The sequence below is a fragment of the Protopterus annectens genome, chromosome 11.part0 (genome assembly GCF_019279795.1).
Source record: "Protopterus annectens isolate FY-2018-M chromosome 11.part0, PAN1.0, whole genome shotgun sequence".
NCBI classification, from domain to species: Eukaryota; Metazoa; Chordata; order Ceratodontiformes; family Protopteridae; genus Protopterus; species Protopterus annectens.
In genome coordinates this window covers 1,431,157,955-1,431,178,304 of record NC_056745.1, presented here as the reverse complement: position 1 = coordinate 1,431,178,304, position 20,350 = coordinate 1,431,157,955, and the positions used below count along the sequence as shown (strand labels likewise).

At 39.0% G+C, this 20,350-nt stretch overlaps 1 protein-coding gene across 7 annotated transcripts in view; it reads left to right on the top strand.

The window, feature by feature from the left end:
* LOC122815888 (ankyrin repeat domain-containing protein 26-like) overlaps window positions 1-20,350 on the top strand; it is a 2,190,206-nt gene that overhangs the window by 1,589,700 nt on the left and 580,156 nt on the right. For all 7 annotated transcript variants that reach the window (XM_044088730.1, XM_044088728.1, XM_044088731.1 and 4 more), the window contains one exon: window positions 11,766-11,941. In XM_044088730.1, coding sequence (XP_043944665.1) covers window positions 11,766-11,941 — 176 coding nt within the window. The remainder of the gene's footprint in view (window positions 1-11,765; window positions 11,942-20,350) is intronic.

Genomic DNA, 20,350 nt, shown 5'->3' with positions numbered 1-20,350 from the left:
CTTCAGCCCCCAAAGGTGGAGAAGACAAGTCACAACTTTATAGGAAACAGTCCCAATGACTTTCCTCTACCAATGCCAAGCATTTACCTTTTGGCAGCACCTTAGGGGAAAACTTAGCTTTTTTCTCACAAAATTGGCATCAAAATTCAGGACAAATGGGTACTGAATATTGTTTCCCATTGTTACAGGGCAGGTTTTCACACCACCTTACCAGTCAAAAGGTATGCCAGACCTGCCACACAATCAATGGGCAGAGGCACAAAAACAACTTTCTTCCTCATGGACATGAGGGCTAAATAAAAAAACAATGAGCAATACAATAGGGACAAGGATTTTACTCAAGACTTTTTCTTACCCAGAAAAACAAAAACTTGAGACCAATACTAGACCTGTCTACTCTAAATACTTTCCTGGATGTTCCAAAAGCAACTTCTACCCATGCTGGGCAAGAAGGCTTGGCTAGTTACTACTGGACCTCAAGAGGCATATCTGCATGCCCCAATCAGACAGTCTTGCAGAAGATACCTCAGATTCATAGCTGGCTCAATGCATTACCAATTCTTCTCTGCACTGCCCTTTGGGTTACTGCACCCAGGGTCTTCACAAAATGCCTGGCAACAAATAGGATATCTTGGAACTCTGACTATTCAGGCAGACAGCAAGGACATTCTATTAAACTAAAGCATCTACGGCAGAAGATCTCACAGTCTTAAAAGAACGAAAAAGATACAGTCAAGTCTCTCAAGATATTCCCAAGTGCCTGCAAGCTTAAAACTGCCCTGATGGAAAGCTTCACCAGACAAACAAAAAACAAAGGCAACTGAGTTATTAGTTTCATGGCATGGCAGACCCAGCTACCTGCAAAGCAAAAACTGCAATTCTGGGGGCCATGGCATGGGGCATCCTGGCATCCTTTAAAAATATGCAAGACTGTGCATGAAGAAAATGCTAATATGCAAGTGTTTGGACTCAACATTGCCACAGCCAGGAAATGATAATTACTCTCATTCCCTGCCTGGGCCTCAACAGTCAGCCTCAATGCAATGGCAGCCTCTGTCACCAACAAAGGGACAGCCTTTCACTTTTACCCACAGCCAGGGCAGACACTAACTACAGATGCATTGATTATGCCTGTGGAGCACACATGGCAGGAATGTATACAGGGGCACGGGCCCACAGACCAAATGCATCTTCATATCATTTTAAAAGAGATGCTAGCTGTTCAGAAATGCCCTGACAGCCTTCAAGGAGATCTACTATATCCAGGACAACTGTACTAAAAGACGACAATACTACAGTCATGTGGTACATAAACAAGCAAGGCCTGTCAATATCTGCTGTGGCACAATTCCTGCCAGGATAGAAAAAAACTCTGCAGGGCTAACTAAAGCAGAAACTCATGGACCCTCACGAAAGTGGAAACTAGATCCACAAGTCTTCAGCATAATAACAAAGAAATGGGATGACACAGAGATCCTTGCTTTTTGCCTCCCTCACAACTGCCAACTACAGAATTCTGCACAAGGACTTCACATTCACAAAGCATGGAAGGTGGATGCTCTATCATTCAGCTGGAAACCTAAGTTTATATGCCTATCACCCACTGCCTCTATTCCCCCCAAGGTACTAAAAACAAGAGACAAAGAGAGCCAAAAATGATTCTGATGCCCCCAGACTGGGCCCCCAGCACTGGTACCCAATCCTAAAGACCTTGTCTCAAGGGGCCAGCCTGACTTTTACCTCAATTTCCTCATCTGCTGACACAACAAAACAATCAGATCCTGCACAGCTAACTCAGAACCTTAAATCTGACTGCTTGGCGAATAATATAGCCACTCAGAACTCACCTCTCTCTAAAGCAGTTATGGATGTCATTTTGGAAGCCAGGAGGCCCAGCACCAGGAAATCTTATGCAGAAAAATGGAAGAGATTCTGTGCTTGGAACCAGGCACAAGGACTTGAACCACTTGTCCCTAATATTCCTCAGATTTTACAATACCTAACTGAGATGCTGGACAAAGGCCTATCCTTCTCATCAATTAAGATCCATGCCTCTGCCATTTCAGCTCATTACAATACAGAACCTCCTATTTTCTCTCATCCAATACTAATACAGTACCTCAGAGGAAAAAAAAACATAAGATCCCCAAGGAGAGCACCTATACCAACATGGGACCTCAACTTTGTCTTGGAAAAGCTCACACTGCCTCCTTTTGAGCCAGCCAATACAGCTGAGATAAAATTCTTATCATGGAAAACTGCTCTGCTCCTAGCAATAACTTCAGCAAGAAGAGTCTCAGAGTTACAGGCATTAATGGCAGTGGAACCTTTTATCATTTTTCATCCAGACAGGGTTTCCGTAAGGACAAACCCAACATTTATGCCAAAGGTAGCATCCAGTGTGGCTCTTAACCAAACCATTTATTTATCAACCTTTTATCCAAATCCCCAGAATAAAGGGGAGAGACTTTTGCACTCTTTGGACATATACAGGCAGCTACACTTCTACTTGGACAAAACAAAAGCTTTCAGAAAAACTGAGCAACTTTTTGTGGCATACGCTGCAGGACCACAAGGAAAGGCTATTTCAAAGCAGACTATTTCAAAATGGATAGGACACTGCATTCATTTCTGCTATGCACAGCATGGCAAATCAGTGCCTAAGAATATTAGGCCACATTCTACCAGGGCAGCAGCCACATCAGCAGCCTTTATCAGAGGAGTACCAACCAAGGAAAATTTGGAGGCTGCAACTTGGAGTTCATTGCACACTTTTACCAAGCACTATCACTTAACCTCTTTACTCTAAATCCAGGGCAGGCTTTGCCACTGCAGTTCTGCAGGGCCTCATAGCCACTCCTAATCCTATTTAGACCCAGCCGCCCAACCTCAGCTTTGGGATTCAACCCAAGTGTAATGACTGCAACAGTGAAACACGATGAACATAGTACAGTTGTGTACCTACCATAAATGTAGATGTTCAAGTGTATTCACTGTTGCAGTGCAGGTTACCCTCCCACCATCCCCCTTTCATTGCTGGGACTTATCTGTACTTCTCTATTCTATACAACCTATGTGGTGTATTTGCTTGTAGAGGAAGGTAATGTTTATGTTAGTGCATGCTCTTTTATTTGCAAATATTTAGCCTACCCTTTGGGGGCACCTGACATCTGGGGCAAGAAAAACTGAAGAAAATGGCATCGGCTGCATCATTTATACCCCTGGCGCACTGACGTCAGGGAAGAGGCGACAGCAACTGACGCCGGACCAAGACTTTGGAATTCAGGCGGACTGCGGGTAGCCTGCCAGCAGGATAACCCAAGTGTAATGACTGCAACAGTGAATACACTCGAGCATCTCCACATTACCATCCTTAGCACTTCTGAAAAAGGTATCATCCCCCCATAAACAGCAGCACTGTCACTTGGATTATCCTGTTCAGTTATTTTTAACAGAACATCATCTGCAGTCCCTTCTGATGCCAGTTCTGTTGTCTGCACCACTCCAACAGACTTGCTTACTTCCTTCTCCATTGACACAGCAAAACACTGCTCATTTGTGTCATCAATTGCACAAGAGTCTTTGTTTACATTATGATGCTCCATATCAAACACATTTTTTCTTCAAATTCTCATTTTCCACCCCCAAACTCTCCATAGCTTTTCTCCCCCTCCTCCATGCTGCTGCTTCCTTTAGGCCTCTTTCTTGCCACTGTAGGTGCCCTATGGCACCATCTAGCAGCTCCAAAGAGTAGGGGAAGTTCTTCAATGCTTTGGTCAAATTTCTGCAAGTAGTATATATTGATACCACCTCTGATTCCTCTGAAAAGGGGCTACTAGCCTAGTGGGCCAGTCAACAAAGGATAAATAAATAAGTGAACTAAAAAGGTTGGGATGAGACCAAGCAGAAGTTTGGACTGCAGGCTAGAAACTGCCTTCTCTGTCAGGGATTGATATCAAAGTATAGGAAAAGAAGAAAGGATACCAGAATGCTATGAGAAAGACCAGCTCTACTACAGTTTTTAGTTGAGTCTGAAGCAGATGCTAATATTAAAATGGAAATCTAATGTTGTCTTTTCTGGCCTCAGGTCATTATTTCAGCCATGTTTTTAGACTTAGGATCCATAGCTCAGGCTCCTCCCTTTACCCATAATCCCCTCTTGTCCCCACCATTACCTCAGATCTCATTTCCCACTTGTAAAGTTTGGACATGATTCATTGGCTCAGGTATGTATTCAGCTAAGTGTTTTTTTTTTTTTTTTCTTGCTATTTGAAATCTTTATATACCTTTTCTGGTATGTTAGTCTCTTTTTTTCCACTGAGTTCTTTCGATTTCTCATATGTGTATGTTTATATACATATATATGTATGTGTGTGTGTGTGTGTGTGTGTATATATATATATATATATATATATATATATATATATATATATATATATATATATATATATATATATATATATATATATATATATATATATATATATATATATATATATATATATATATATATATATATATATATATATATATATATATATATATATACATATATATGTATGTATGTATGCATGTGTGTGTATGTATACATAAATGTTTTTTCCTGTAGGCCTCCTTTCCACCTTTTGTACTTCCTTTCTTTTGTTTTTAGTGTTATCTAGTACTAGTTCTTTTAACATTGCTGGTATACTTCACCTACTGAAAAATTTACACCAAATTATTATTATTATTTATTTATTTGTTTGTTTTTAGTATTGGTGGTAGTATTTCTCTGTGCTTTCCTTTTTTCCTTACAGGAACTATGTCAGATAAGCCTACTGTTTTTTCTTATTCCTCCTGAGTCCTCAAAATCTACATCTGGAGCTTTCAGCCTGGGAAAAAGACCATGCATAAACATAAGGGGGACAAGAGTGACAGACCCAAAGAAAAAGTCAAGGAGACAAGGAAGTGATCCCCTAATCACTGTCTGTCATGCGTTTTATCTTCAACTCTGGTGGCAAAAACTTTCAAGCCTTCATATCCTTGTAATCTGTCATTCAATTCACTATGGTCCAAGATCCCCCCTTTTGGATCCAAGGATTTTCCCCAGACCTATTCTCTCCTAGGCTGCAGTCACCCTTTCTACAGGAGAGATCCTTACACATCATTGTCATTGAGGTCCAGCAGGTCTGCCAGAATCTTGACAGAAGCTTGATGTGGATAGAATGATGAAGATGTTTCACAGAACCCAAATTCAGTTTGGAGTTCTTCCAGCTCCTTTTCCCATTGGACCTGTCAGCTTTGCACCGTCTTCCTTACATATCGTTACTTCTGCCCCGATCTGACCTCCTTGTTTGGGGATGTTAGAGCCAAGTTACCTCACCTACTACAATTTAACCAACTTATTATTGCCCATAAAGTCCTTTATCAACCTAACAATACCCCAACTCTCTCTACCCTCATAACGCCATACCATAACCTGAAAAGTTACTCAACTAAAAAAATGCAGATGCAAACTTCTTTATCTAAAAATTCTGCAGGAGACTCTCTTTTCTCTAACTTTGTTGGTAAAATATGGAACCTCCTTCCAAATGACCTAACAGCTCTTACATCTCTCCCATTATTCAAAACTAACCTTAAACATTTCCTCTCCAACCACTGGTTATGCTCTTGCAATAACCCTGATTAATCTGCTTTTTCATTTCCTTCTCCTCTGCTCTACCATGTCTCCCTCAAATTTTTCTCTGCTAAAGTTTATCCTTATATCATAATTTCTCACTGACCATTCTACTCTGTCCAGCTCTACTCATCCCATCTAACCACCAATCCTGATTTCCAATTCCTGTCTTATCCTGTAGATGTCCTTAGCAACCTTATACCCCCATCTTTTCTTGATTTACTTACTTATTGCTTTTTTGTGGGAAAAAATTGTGAAATCATTTTTTACTATGAACAAACCTTGTTCTTGTAACATTTTGCTATACATTTTTGTATTGTTATTTTTTAAAATTACTTGTAACATTAAATGTTTTGAAAGAGTTTTTTTTCTCTCGGGCCTCCACTGAAAATGGACATGTATCCAGTTGGACTAGCCCGGTTAACAAATGTAAAATAAAAATAAAATAAAATAAAGTTCTTCTGGATTGTCCATGTCAGAGCTGAAGTTGTGGTCATGTTCGACTTTGGCATCGTCCTTGACCCGACTGGCTGTGAGTTTCTCATAGCCGGAAAGATCTTGAAGTTGAAGCTTCGACATCAATTCTGGAGGTAATGGTTTGACTCTGCAGACTCTCTGACCAGTCCCTTCCCTTTGAGCCATCAGTATTAGATAGCTTCAGGATGCGTACTATCACATCAAAACAGACAGAAGCCAGTCATTCTCAGTTCAGATCTCTGCCCTTTGTCTCACCTCAGCCCCCCCGGGTGTACAAATACATGACAGTAGTTACAGCTCATCTCCAACTGCAAGGATTCGAGGTGTTCCCCTGTCTAGACGATTGGCTTCTTACTGCTTCTACCAGGTCTCTGCTGGTCCAGGCCAGAAATGTTTCCTTCAGCAGTCCTCCAGCCTGGGTATTACAGTGAACCAGGTCAAATCTAATTTCTCCCCAGTACAGGTTCTAGAGATCATAGGAACCCATTTGAACATGACCACTCAGATTGCAACGTTAGCAGTGAACAGGTTACTCACTTTAAAAATTCAGGCTCATCAGCTTCTTTCCTATCAGATGCTGCCTGCCAGAGTAGTCCTTCAACTTCTGTGATGGATGGCAGTCTTCAACACTTGGTTCCCCTTGGCCATATACGAGAGTGTTGCAGTGGACACTAGTGGTTTTGTGGCCCATCAGATCCCAACCCATGACTTTTCCAAACTGCTTAACAAGGATATGCAGAAATCATGTAACTTGGTGGATCCAATCCCCAGAGGTGCTTCAGCGCTGTCCCTTTGTCATTCCCTCTTTAAAAGCCACATTGACCACAGATGCTTCCCAACTAGGGTGGGTGGGGGTCATTACCTGGTAAAGATGATGCAAAGCATATGGACCCCATTAAAGGCCAGTCTTCACATTAGTGTCTTAGAGATGAGGGCAGTCCTCCTAGTGTTGCAGACCTGTCAGGATGTCCTTTCTTTAGGGGTGATTTCTATCTAGACTTACAACATGTCAGTAGCCTGTTACAGCAAACAAGGGGGAACACGCTTCTATCCCCTGTAGTGAGAAGCAGTGAGAGTGTGGCAGTGAGCGATGTCTTCCAGCAAATTTCTGATAGGAATACACATACTGGGGAAGGCCAACATTGTAGCAGACAGGTTAAGCAGTTCTATTCTACTACTTCTGGCTTTCTATAAGTCTGCAAACTCGATCTGAGGTAAATGGGAGAGGAGCATTGTGGGTAGAGTATTAGCTCGAGAGATTTTTTGCTGGTGTGAGCTGTATAATGGCCAGACCTCGGTACCGATACCCAAGAGTCAAGAATAAATGAAGAACAACAACACAGATAGAACATTACAGGAAGACATAACTTCTTTGCCCTAGATATGTCTGTTTCTTCCCAGGCTGCTTGCAGTACCTTTTCTTTTTGCTGAGGGAGAGAAAATGTACAGTTACTGATCTAGGGAGAACATTTGCTTGTGGCATGGGGGCTATTGAATAATGTGCCCTTTCCAGCAGTAGTTTTAATATAGTATCAAGACCTAGCATAGCTGGGATCCACACTTGCAGAAACATAAGCTTATCATTTTGTTTAACCCCCTTCCTACAACCTCTGTATCCTTCTGTTATTTTGGCAACTTCTCTTCTCCAGGTTGTCAACTTATTCATTTAAGCACAGAGTGAAAGCTAGCAAAAAGACAACTTGATGCTCCTTCTCAACCAGGTGTACCACTAGGTTCTGAGTAGGCTGAGCGAGTGACTCCATGCATTCTGCAGTTCCTGTTACCATAGATTTAATTTCCTGCCCTTGTGCTTTCAGGGAAATCAAAGGTATCCATTGATATCTGTAGCTGACTGATAGAAGAAGTTGGGAGTGCAATTTCAGATGCATGTGGCTCAGGAAGTTGGTGTGTTGTTTACTCTGCAGTTCCAACATTGGCTTGGGCATTAGTTGGCACAGGCGCCGCCTTAGTAGCTGTACCATTTCCTGCAGAAGTATGGAACCAGAAGGTATTGGAATTAACTTTTGCCTCTGAGGTAGACTTCTAGGGTGGCATATGAGCAATTACACTTTATAAGAAGTTATCTTTGTGAAATTAAATGATTCTCTACCGATTTACTTTTTAGGGAATGCATTTGCAATGCTCACATAATTGCTTCCAGAACTAAAAGCCTCATTTCCATATCTGCTGTATTGTAGACAGTTATCAGACATGACAGCATCAAGCATCCCACTCCCTGGAATTTAGACTTTACTACACTTGCAGTTGTGTGCGTCACTGATTATTTCATGGAACTTGAAATGATAATCTACTCATAAGAGATGCATAGCATCCTTGAATTGAAACAAACCAGTTTCTGCTTATTACTGTTCTTGAATGTGTATTCACGCTTTGGTGTCGCAGCATGGATGTATTTTATCATTGCTAGCTTCTCACAAGCAAAGATAACCCAGGATGTTAAAAAGACTTACTTGAGCTATACTTAAAAAAAAAAAGCTGTTATTGCTTTTGTTTTATATTCATGGCATTTCAGTAGTTTTTAATCCAGTGGGTTTATTTTCTGCTTTGAATATGTTTGCAGTATGCACAGTGGTCTCTTCTGAGAACCCTTTAATCCTAGTACTTTAAAAGTCTCTTCAGAAAAAAACTATTACTCTCTGCCTATTTAGCCTGTTTAAACAGAGCACTTTGCTTATTCTCAACATCTCTTGTAAAGAGACTCTCGGTCTTGGCAGCAGTTTCAGACTTTACTGTATCTGTCCTTTTCAGTTTAATAGCAGTGAGAAACTTATTTTTATGGTTCTGTTCAACAAATGAAATGATCTTGACTATTTTTCTTTCCTGTTATGCATACAGTATATGAAGATTATTCTTTGTTCCATACCTTCTGTGTTATTGATTAAACACAGATCACTGATGTATCTGATGCTTATAGCCACACACGGTACACGAGGCTTGAATTTCGGTTACACTGCTTTCTCTGTGCTTCTTCTGGCTCTCTTTCTTTTCTATGTTACTATAAAAATGCATTCCCATTCTGCTTCTCATTGTTTCTTCTTTATTTGAGTCACATTTTAACTTACACATACTTCTGTGTGGACTCTGTATGTCCTCCCTGCGGTCCGGTGGCTTCTGAAAGACATGCGTGAATGGGCGTGCCTTCGCTGAAGGTTGGGTGTCGGCCTGGCAACTCGGCACCATAAAAATCGACTGCTAATCATTAGCAGACCTGAGTTCTGCTGAGGTGACCCCTAACTGGGAAAAGCTGAAAAGACAAACAACAACATACTGATTTATTTGTTTGTTCTTTTAACAGTGTATTCCTAATTTAACTTGATCTGCATACATCCACAGTTTTTGATAAGACTATGTTTTGTCTTTCTTAATAGTCTGATACTTATTTGAGATAATTTCTCAACACAGATTATTTTCTGTCTTTGTAATGAATCATGCAACTCATCATATTCATAGTCCTGGCTCAGATATTCGGTTTGGTAACACAAGCATTAAGGGTATGGCATTCATAGACATTTGCATAGTATGCAAATATGTGCAAGGTGCCTAGGTGCCTTGTATGGTGAGTGAAATATCAGGACCTGCTATAGTGAGTCCTGTAATGCTGAGACTGAATGGCTGAAAAAATGTACTTACATATTCTAAGTTTAAGATAGCCATTTCTCAGACTATTTCCTTTTATTTTGAGATATGGCTGTCTCGTAGTTACAGTATATATGTTCTGGGGTGTGCAGAAGGGCTTGCCCTCTGCAAAGTAGAAGTTTTTAGGAAAAGAGAAATGCTTGATTGTTTGATATTTGCTGTTCTCCTGCATTTTCAGCCTGTTTTTTCCTGTTAACCAGCTTTCACCATTTCATGTGCCAACATTTCACTAGCAAGACACGTTACATACTAGGCAAACTTGTCCTAAGCCATAGAGAGCTGGCCACCAAGTAGCAATTAGAGGCTGTGGCACTAAATGTAAATGCACTAATCATGAGTTAGGGCTCTAGAGCCAATAATTTAAATGTTTATGAGGCCTGAGATCAGCTTAGTGCACTAGTCAGTTAGGAAACTTGTACATACAGAAGAAGTAGACTGTGTACCATGAAATTAATCTGAAGAGCAGCACAGACATTTTGTGTGTGTGTGTGTGTGTGTGTGTGTGTGTGTGTGTGTGTTCATGAATATAGATTGTATGCCTGTGTGTGGTCTGTGCTGTTGGATAAAGTGGCTGAATGGTGCAGATCTGCCATCTGTAGAAAGGCTCTGCTGTAATTATTTCTCAGTGTCATGAGGTAGGTACAGTATGAGTTTTCACGGTGTGTCTATATGTGCCACTGTCTGCAGCTGTTTGTATGAGAGAGTGTGTGTGTTGTGTGTCTGTGCATTTGCACATGTAAGGGGATGAATGTTTGCTTTTGTGTTGAACAGGTTGGTAGAACATTGCGCCTAGCAGCACAGCACTGATCCATTTAAGTGATTCATGGTAATGCAGATCCCCGTATAAGAGGTATTGTGGCTTATGCTGTAATGCATTATAACATTATAACACAAGTGCTTGATTAGATAAATGTGAAACATGCAGATAATATTGAGCTACATACAAAACTACAAAGCAAGTGTTTTTCTTTTTTTTTTTTGCAGGGGCATCCCCTTTTTCCACGGAACTTGTATATTAGTTGCACAGCATCAAAGAAAGGCAGAGATCCCCAAAGCAGCGAACAGTTGTCTCAGGAAATCTGATTTTTAGCTTTTGTATGACTGGACATGTTATTTTAGAGATCTCCTTCTGGCTGAGGGAGCTGAGTGAGTAATATGGTGGGACCCATTAGTAAGGAATATATAGTGATAGGTGTCTGTATGATTTCAACCTAGAGCTTACTGAGAGGCGATCTATGCCTGGCATACAAGACATCCTTGGATCCAGCTCTGTTGGACCTTTTGCACAGCTGCAAAATGAACAGCATCAGAACCTCTAGATTCAAGGATTTAAATTTTGTTTGAGACATAAATAAGACATGTTGATGAGACAGATCTGTGTCTCGGAGGATCACCATGCTCTGAAACAGTCTCCCCATCCATGTGACGAGAGTCCATCCCTAACCCTATTTAATCATAACCTTGATCAATGGATGTGAAGTAAGAAATTCACTCCACGTGTGGCCCCATGTCTCTGAGACAGAAGTAGTCAGTATTGCCCAAACTAACACACACACACACCCTCACATAACCTCTAGAAACATCCTAACTAATATACCGCCTCTTAATAAACACCTGTGATACATAGGTACACAACTGGGTTGGGTTGCATGGCTAGGCTTCTAAAAGTCTTGGTGGTCGTTAGCCTAGTATATACTTATGAACCTATGCTGAATGCCTCACAGAACTGCAGTATAGTTAGCAAATGCAGAAATGTGGTAAATAGGTCCTAACTGACAAGACTTGTTAGCTCACCTTGACTGGAACTTATTTCTTATAAATTTGAGTGCGTTTACTTCAATACTTGTCAGTGTAAACCAGTAGAGTAATATTATAAAAAAATTTACATTTTTTGTTTTGTTTTGTTAGTAAAGACTTGGTGTGGCATTAGTAAATACTTGGTATAGTATTACAGTTTAGCTCTTGCTCCTTTCAGCTTGAGGAAACAGAGGAGCAGTATATTCAGTCAGAACGCCGGATACACGAGCTAAAGAGTGCATTAGACGACAAAGAACGTGAAGTGATAGCTGCCTCACAGAAAGTGCAAGAAGTCGTGTCTGTGTCATCTGGAATGGAAAAAACAGTGAGGCAACTGGAAGAACATGTACAGAGGTGAGCAAAGTGGACTGTGTTTTTCATACATTTAAGTGTTAGTGGTTTCATTAATTAAGGGTTTGTCATATTGTTGCCTTGTTTTATTTTGTGAATAAATTTCTTAGGTCAGTAGCCCACATTAATATATTTGTAAAACTGCTTTTATTTGTAAAGCCAACATTTCTTCTACTGCGTGATCTTCTTGGCTTGATTAAGGCAGTGTGTAAAGAGCAGTCACGGACAGTAGTGAAAACTACTGAAGTTGATAACATGGATTTAGTAGTGCTTGGTGCAAAGAAGAAAGGCTGGGGGTTTAAGATTCCTAATATAAGCCAGGTTTGCAAGTCCAGTTTTGAACTTTCACTGAATCCCTTAACTTCTGGGGCTGAATGTTTCTGTTTTTTTTCTACTATGGTGCATGTTACAAATACTTTGTTAGTTTGCATAAAAATAGTGAATTAAAAGTTTTAGATAATGCAAAGGTATGAATAAAGCTGTGCATAGAAACATTTTAGTTCATGCACAGTGGTACATTTAGTTAATACATTTACTATGCTAACAGAATCAACTGCCTTGTGCTATCTGCAAGTTGCCTTTCTGAAAAGACAGATCCTCCCTTTTCGTTTAATGCCACAAAGTTGTGTGTGTGTGTATGTGCATGCATGCGCACATGTGTGTGTGTGTGTGTGTGTGTGTGTATGTGTGTATGTGTGTGTGTGTGTGTGTGTGTGTGTGTGTGTGTGTGTGTGTGTGTGTGTGTGAATTAAGGCCATACATTATCGTGAGCAAAGGCTAAGTAGGACTGTAGAACGTATGATGTTTTTCATGCAGATCATCACTGTCACCACTGTTGTAGAAATCCTAACAAGTGGCAATTAGCCACAGGCAGAAATCTGCCTGGCTGGACCAGCTCCTACAGCTTTGTGGGCATCCTAATCCAGGCCATAGCCTAACCCCCATGTCGACACACTTTCTCATCCCCAAATAAGAGAGGCAGTTAGTCTGCTCCATCTGTAGATGCCATTCATTCAAGCTGCCCGAGTGGCATATGGGTTCTTTGCCTGCACACAAATCCACACTGGCAGCTTTCCAGAGGTCAGACTCTCCTCCTAGGACTCTTCTTTGCTAGGAGATTGTTTTATGTACTATTCCTTCTTTCCTGCCAAAAGTTATTTCTGAATTTACACTGAATCAAGCTGTTAGTCTCCCAGTTTCATTCCAGAACTTGAAAGCAAGGGAGATAAGATACTGCATACCTTGGACGAGCACAGGCAGCTCAGGTACCCTTGACAAAACTAAGCCCTTCAGGAAAGATTAACAGCTAATTTCCTGATCTGTGGCCAAGAAGGATCCACCTGTCTCAAAGCCATCAGTTTCTCCACTGTTCTCCAATATTTCAGCCAAAAGTCTTCAAGGAGTAAAGTAACAGAAAAAAACACCTGCCTTATATACACACATAAGTAGAATAATATAGCAATAACCCACGCCTGGGTGTGGGTAATGCGGGATTTACCCACGGTTGGCGTGGTTTGGTCGCCCTCGGGACCAAACAAAGACAACCATGGGTAAATCCCGCATTACCCACACCCAGAAGTGGGTTATTGCTATTATACTATGACATTATTTAAGAAAATAAATAATTACTTTTCTTAAATAATGGCATTGTATAATGCCTCTTTGCTGCCCTTCTGCAGCTGTCTGGTATCCACGGCAGTTCTGATGTACTGCGCATGCCTACGCAGTACATCAGAGCTGTGGCCAAAAGCAACGGAGAAAGCAAGATCTCCGTTGCTTTTTACTGTTTCGCTATGTTAAATGGGTTTAACATAGCGAGACAGCTTTAAAATAAGCAACGGACATCTCCGTTGCTTATTTTAAAGCTGTCTCACTATGTTAAACCCATTTAACATAGCGAGACAGGTTTAAAAAAAAAGCAACGGAGAAAGCAAGATCTCCATTGCTTTTTACACGCTGTGTCGCTATGTTAAAGGAGTTTAACATAGCGAGACAGCTTTAAAAAAAGCAACGGAGATCTCCGTTGCTTTTTTTAAACCTGTGTCGCTATGTTAAACTCTCTTAACATAGCGAGACAGTGTTTTGAAAGAGACTTATACTAATGGAAAAAGTCTGGGCGACCGAACCTTTTTCCATTAGTATAAGTCGATTTACAACGTGCACGCTGCCCAATCAGCGTGCACGTTTTGGAATATTAATGGGGGGTCATAGTATAATTGACAAATAATTAAAAATCAAATAAAAAATCTCCAATTACACTCCAAATTTAACCCTTTAGGCACCATAGTATTAAATTTTAAAATATATATAGATTCCTTGTATAATAATTTATTGTTGTTACCAACATTGTCATATTGGCCAACATCAACCTTTTCTAGGACTGTACCCTATAGACCTGCAACTTCCCCCTGTGGAATTTGTTAAAATGTTCAGCTATAGAACTTTCTTTTTTACCATTAATAACTTCCCTTACATGTTCTAATAATCTAACTTTAAAAGGTCTTTTACTTTCCCCCACATAACATTTATTACAGGGGCATATATAATCCTTGAATCCTAAAACTATGACCATTAATTTTCAGAAAGCTCTTGACTACGTATTTACAACCCTTGCATTTTCCACAGGGCACAGTTCCATAATGTATCATGGTCATTGGAATAGTGACCAAAGGGGGTGATAAATTTTCAACGTACTAAAAACTTCTTAATATATTTTCCTTTCCTATCCGAAATCATAGGAACTCGACTCACCCACTTAGAAAAATCTCTCAAAGATGTCAAATAACCCCAATAAAACTTATCAACTCTACTAACTTAGAACTAAAGACACTATAAATGGTAACAAAATATATTTTATCTCCCTTTTTATGTGTGGTTTTAGTATCTTACATCCTCATCTCCTCATCTTTACATTTATTCTTTCTACATTCATCCAAAAACCTATCCCAACACTTGTCCAACATTTCCTCATTATAACCTCTATTCTTAAACATCCTAATAGTTCTTTCTATCTCTACTCTAAAGTCAAAATCATTATTGAAAGTCTCCGTATTCTTAAAAATTCGTCATATGTTAGACTATGAAGAGTATGGGGAGGATGACAACTCTGTCCCTGTAAACATTGGATACCATCACTAAATTTCCTATGTACTGATATTTTGATGCTATTCCCATCACTAATATCCACTACCACATCCAAAAAGGAAACCCTTCTACCAACGTTAAACCCATGAAACTCCAAATTAAATCGATTCTGTTGTAATTTATGTATAATTCATCCACCAAGTCTTGACCCCCTTCACACAAGAAGATCAAGTCAGCAATGAATCTGTAGTATTTTATAACACAGTGTTGAAAAAATTCCAATTTATATACACATTGTACCTCAAATAATCCCATACATAAATTTGCATACATGGGAGTGGGGGCAAATGCTGCCCCCATTGCTGTTCCCTGTTTTTGGTGATATAAAATTCCATCAACTTCAAAAAAAAATGTTGGTTAAACAAAAATATACAAGTTCAGTGAGATATTCCACTACTGGACTCCTACCCAAAAAAAACTTAGGGCTTCCATCCCAAAATTGTGGTGGATACTAGTGTATAAACTCTAACATCCATTGTGACCCAGTACATGTCTCATGTCCACTGGATGGAATGTATTTTCTCTAGAAAATCAAACAACATCCCTTATATATGATGGTAAAAGACACATCTTTGGTAGTAGATATGAATGCAAGAACTAACCCATTTTATACAAAAAATAATTTCTTCCTGAGACTATAGGATGGCTGAGAGGATTCACGGAATTCTTGTGTATCTTTGGCAAGCTATAAAAATATGCCATCATACAACCATCATAGTTTAATTTTTTTCTCAGTGTCTTCTCTAGAAAAATAACCCAGTCTGAGGCCTTTATTTAATAGGCCATTATATTCCTGTAGAGCTTCCATATATACAGAAAATTCAACTCTGCAATAAACTTTTTCATCTGTCAAATGTTTATAACATATCTAAATATTGTAACTAATGCATCACAACCAATTTATTCCCCTTATCTGCAGGTTTATATATTAATTCTCTTTGTGTACTTAAAGATTGTAATGCTTTCCATTTGTTTTTAGTCAGATTATAACTAACATCCTTCCTCTCTTTATTAAATTCAAAAAATTATTTTTCAAGTGTAAAATGTAACATAGTGGAAACATGCTGCACCCCTTCATGTACAAAAGATGGTATGAAAGTACTTTTGTATCTAATATGACCAGTGTCTAAAAGACAGTAAGCTTTGAGTTCCATGTCAGAATGACATGAATAAAAACGTTCCTCACTGTTCATGCTTTCACTGCTATCAAATGCATCATTACATTCATGTTCTTGAAAATTACATTTAAAAATGTTATAAGTGCAGTTTCCTAACAAGTTTAAAAATGTCACACTGTATCTCGTATCTTCTTCTTTCGGCTTTTCCCGGTCAGGGGTTGCCACAGCGGATCACCTGTCCACTCATGATTGGCAGTGGAGTTTTACAGTGTAGAGTTGCCAGCTCGGCACCCAACCTTCCACAGAAGGTACACACACACACACACACACACACACACACACACACACACACACACACACATGCACTCACACCTAGGGCCAATTTAGAGTGTCCAATCCACCTGCAGCATGTCTTTGGGATGTGGGAGGAAACCGGAGCACCCGGAGGAAACCCACGCGACCACAGGGAGGACATGCAGACTCTGCACAGAAGACACCCCAGCCGAGGATCGAACCGGAGAACCTCTTGCTGTGAGGCGACAATGCTAACCACTGCACCACCGTGGCCGCCCCTACCACACTGTATCTCATGTAAATGTGGTAAAACAGTAGGTATAATTTTTAGGTATAAATTTTTTTGGGATAGGTTCTTGGAAGAATGTAGGAAGAATGAATGTAAAGATGAGGATGCAAGATACTGAAACCACATATAAAAAGGGAGATAAAATGTATTTTGTTACCATTTATAGTATCTTTAGTTCTAAGTTATTAGACTTGATAAAGTTTTATTGGGGTTATTTGACATCTTTGAGAAATTTTTCTAAGTGGGTAAGTTGAGCTCCTATGATGTTGTATAAGAAAGGAAAAATATTAAGAAGTTTTTAGTTCATGGAAAATGTAGCACCCCCTTTGGTCACTGTTCCAATGACCATGATACATTATGGAAATGTGCCCTCTGGAAAATGCAATGGTTGTAAATATGTGTCAAGAGCTTTCTGAAAATTAATGATCTTAGTTTTAGGGTGCAATGATTATATATGCCCTGAAATGCCCCTGTAATACATTTTATGTGGGGGAAAGTAAAAGACCTTTTAAAGTTAGATTATTAGAACATGTAAGGGATGTTATTAATGGTAAAAAAGAAAGCTCTATAGCTGAAAATTTTAACAAATTCCACAGGGGGGAGTTGCAGATCTACAGGGTACAGTCCTAGAAAAGGTTGATGTTGACCAGTATGACAATGTTTGTATCAAAAATAAATTATTATATAAGGAATCTGTATGTATTTTAAAATGTAATACTTCGGTGCCTAAAGGGTTAAACTTGGAGTGTAAGTGGAGATTTTTTATTTGATTGTTTAATTAATTGTCAATTATTCTATTTATGTGTGTGTATAAGGGGAGGTGCTTTTTTCTGTTACTTTATTCCTTGAAGGCTTTTGGCTGAGATGTTAGAGAACATTAAAATACTTTTGGTTACTGGCTGGTCGTCTTTTTTGTCAAAGCAATCATTTTCTGGATGGTTGTCCTCTGCTTTTGTTTTTGTTACTCCCATTATGGTAAATCTATTCCAGGCAAGGTTAAGACACATTCCACCAGAATTTTATCACCTTTGGTGACATATTGGAAAGGAGTGTACTCTAGAAGCATTCTAGAGGCAGCAACCTTGTCCTCTGTTGATGTATTTGCAAAGCACAACAAACTGAATCCTTTCTCAGGTTACAGAGCAGGCTTTGTGAAGACCACTCTCCACGGCCTCCTGGATCCTTATCCTTCCTCTTCCCAGGTGGGGCAAGTTTTGGGAATTTAACCATATGCCACTGAGACAGCGTGAATGATGAACATAGTACAGTTAAGTCCTACTTACCTGAAACAGTAGATGTTAAAATTTCACACTACCTCTGTGACAGCACCCACCCACCACTCCCCTTATTTTTTTATATAGTTCAGTGGTGTCCAACCTTGTTGTATTGTTGTTAGCTTTGGTTAGTTATGTCGGTGTTTTGTGGCTGTGATTGGTTGGTTTCATGCAATTCTTGCATCTGGTCTTTTTTGATTCTTCCCGCTTGGCACTAAAAACCTGAATAACTGACCTTCTGTGACAGTGGTTAGGCTTCCCTTGTTGAGAGGAGCTTAGCTAATCCCCTGTCACAAACAGTAAGAGGAGGGGATTCATAGCTCTGGAAAGCTGACAGTGTGGGTATGTATGCGGCACAGAACTAATATGCCATTGAGGCAGTGTGAAATTCAAACATGTTACTGTTAGCGGTAAGTAAGACTTGCGCAACTGTTCTTTCTGTTTTGCCAGTTAGAGGACATGACAGTATATCTAGTGAATGGAACAACCCTCACTACATTTTCAGTTCACACATAATAATATTCAAAAGGTAGAACACCACTATTTTAGGCCCTAAACCAATCAAAAACACGTCTTAAAAATTGAATTATAAACCTCATCTCCGACACAAGAATCAAATTCCTTTTTAAATAATAATACAGTCTGAAAGACCCTTATTCTATATGGCTAAATTAGTCATAGTCGATTTTCTTGGAGTAAATACACATTGATATATAGCTGTAAAAAATATATTGTTACTTCATTTCATGACATGATCTGTTAAGCATCTTTCAAAACTTTTCCGTAAAACTGAAGTAATACTTACTGGTCTGTAATTTCTAATATCAGTTTTTGAACCCTTCTTAAAACTCAGATTACTGTAGAAATGTTCTATGGCTCAGGGTCAATACAATTAGAAAGTAACCCATTAAAATATTTTTTAATATAAGATCACCTTCTTTTAGAATATTTGAAATCATTATCACTGGAGTTGTGTCAGGACAATTAGAAATATTTTTCCTAATTTTCTTTAATGAATTAATTACAGAGGAAAGAAGTATTTCAGTCCAAACATCATTGTTAATAAGTACATAATTTAATGTACACTGTAGCAAAAAACATAAACCAGAAATACTTGAAAAATATCTATTTAATACATTAGCAATGTTCTCTGCATCTTTTAATACCCTCCCTTCATGCTGTATCTGATTAATAAAGTTGTGAGTCTTAGTATGTGAAATAATATACGTATAAAATATTTTCAGTCTGAGGGCAATTTCCTAATTTCTGTTCAAATGCTATTTTTGCCAGCCTTAACTGTTTTTAAATAATTTTGTTTAGACTTCAGTCTGGTTGTAGAATATTTTTAAGGGGATGAAAATGCATTTTTTTTTCTTTTTATACAATCTAATAAGTTTATAATTCTACCACAGTGGAAACTTCCTTTTCTTAGTGCCATTATTAACCAATGAATGAGTATCATGTAAAGAATTTATTAACAGATTATGCAGTTTGCTGTATCCAGTCAACACATACAGTGGCCTCTGCTTGCCAGTCAGTCTCAGATGTCATACCCTTTAGTTCTTCATAATCAGTTTTACTGTAATCATTTTAAATCTTAAGGATTTGAATTTTGACTCCTTAGTTAATACTTCAGGTACGTCTGACCATTTTTGTATAATGTTTAAAGGTGGTACTAGACTTATTTTCCTAAAGTAACCATTCACAATTAGTTATACAAGAGTAGCAAGAATATTATTACCCCTTGTTGCTCTCTTATTAATTGCGTCAAACAATGAAGTAAGGTAGAATGCGTAAACATTTGTTGCATATTACTGCAAGATACCTTGTTAATTTAATAGGGGGAAGACTTAAGAACATAGGAGCAATACTAGGCAAGTGATAACAAGGACCATAAGATGCCTACCCATAAACATCTTTAAGTAGACGCACTTAAAAATTCATGTCATGTACAGAGCTGTGGGAGGAAAGGTATATAGAAAACAAGCCAATTGACTGATCAAATCCACTTTAACTGAAAGTCAGTTTTGATAGAGCTTGCATTCCAAAGCAAGGTTAGTATTCCTGGTGTAAATTTGAGTGTACCCTTGCAATAATCACGGTGTAAATTTGAGTGTACCCATGCAATAGTCTTAAATTTAGTCAAAGTAGTAGTTTGACCTGTAGTGATGATGCTTAGAATACATTGGGATGAAAGAGAAGATAAGAAAACCCCAGTCTTACATAAAGAATCCCAGGTGCAGTCTTCTGCACTTCCATGGTGAGAGAGTAATGAGAATAAAGGTAGGTGAAA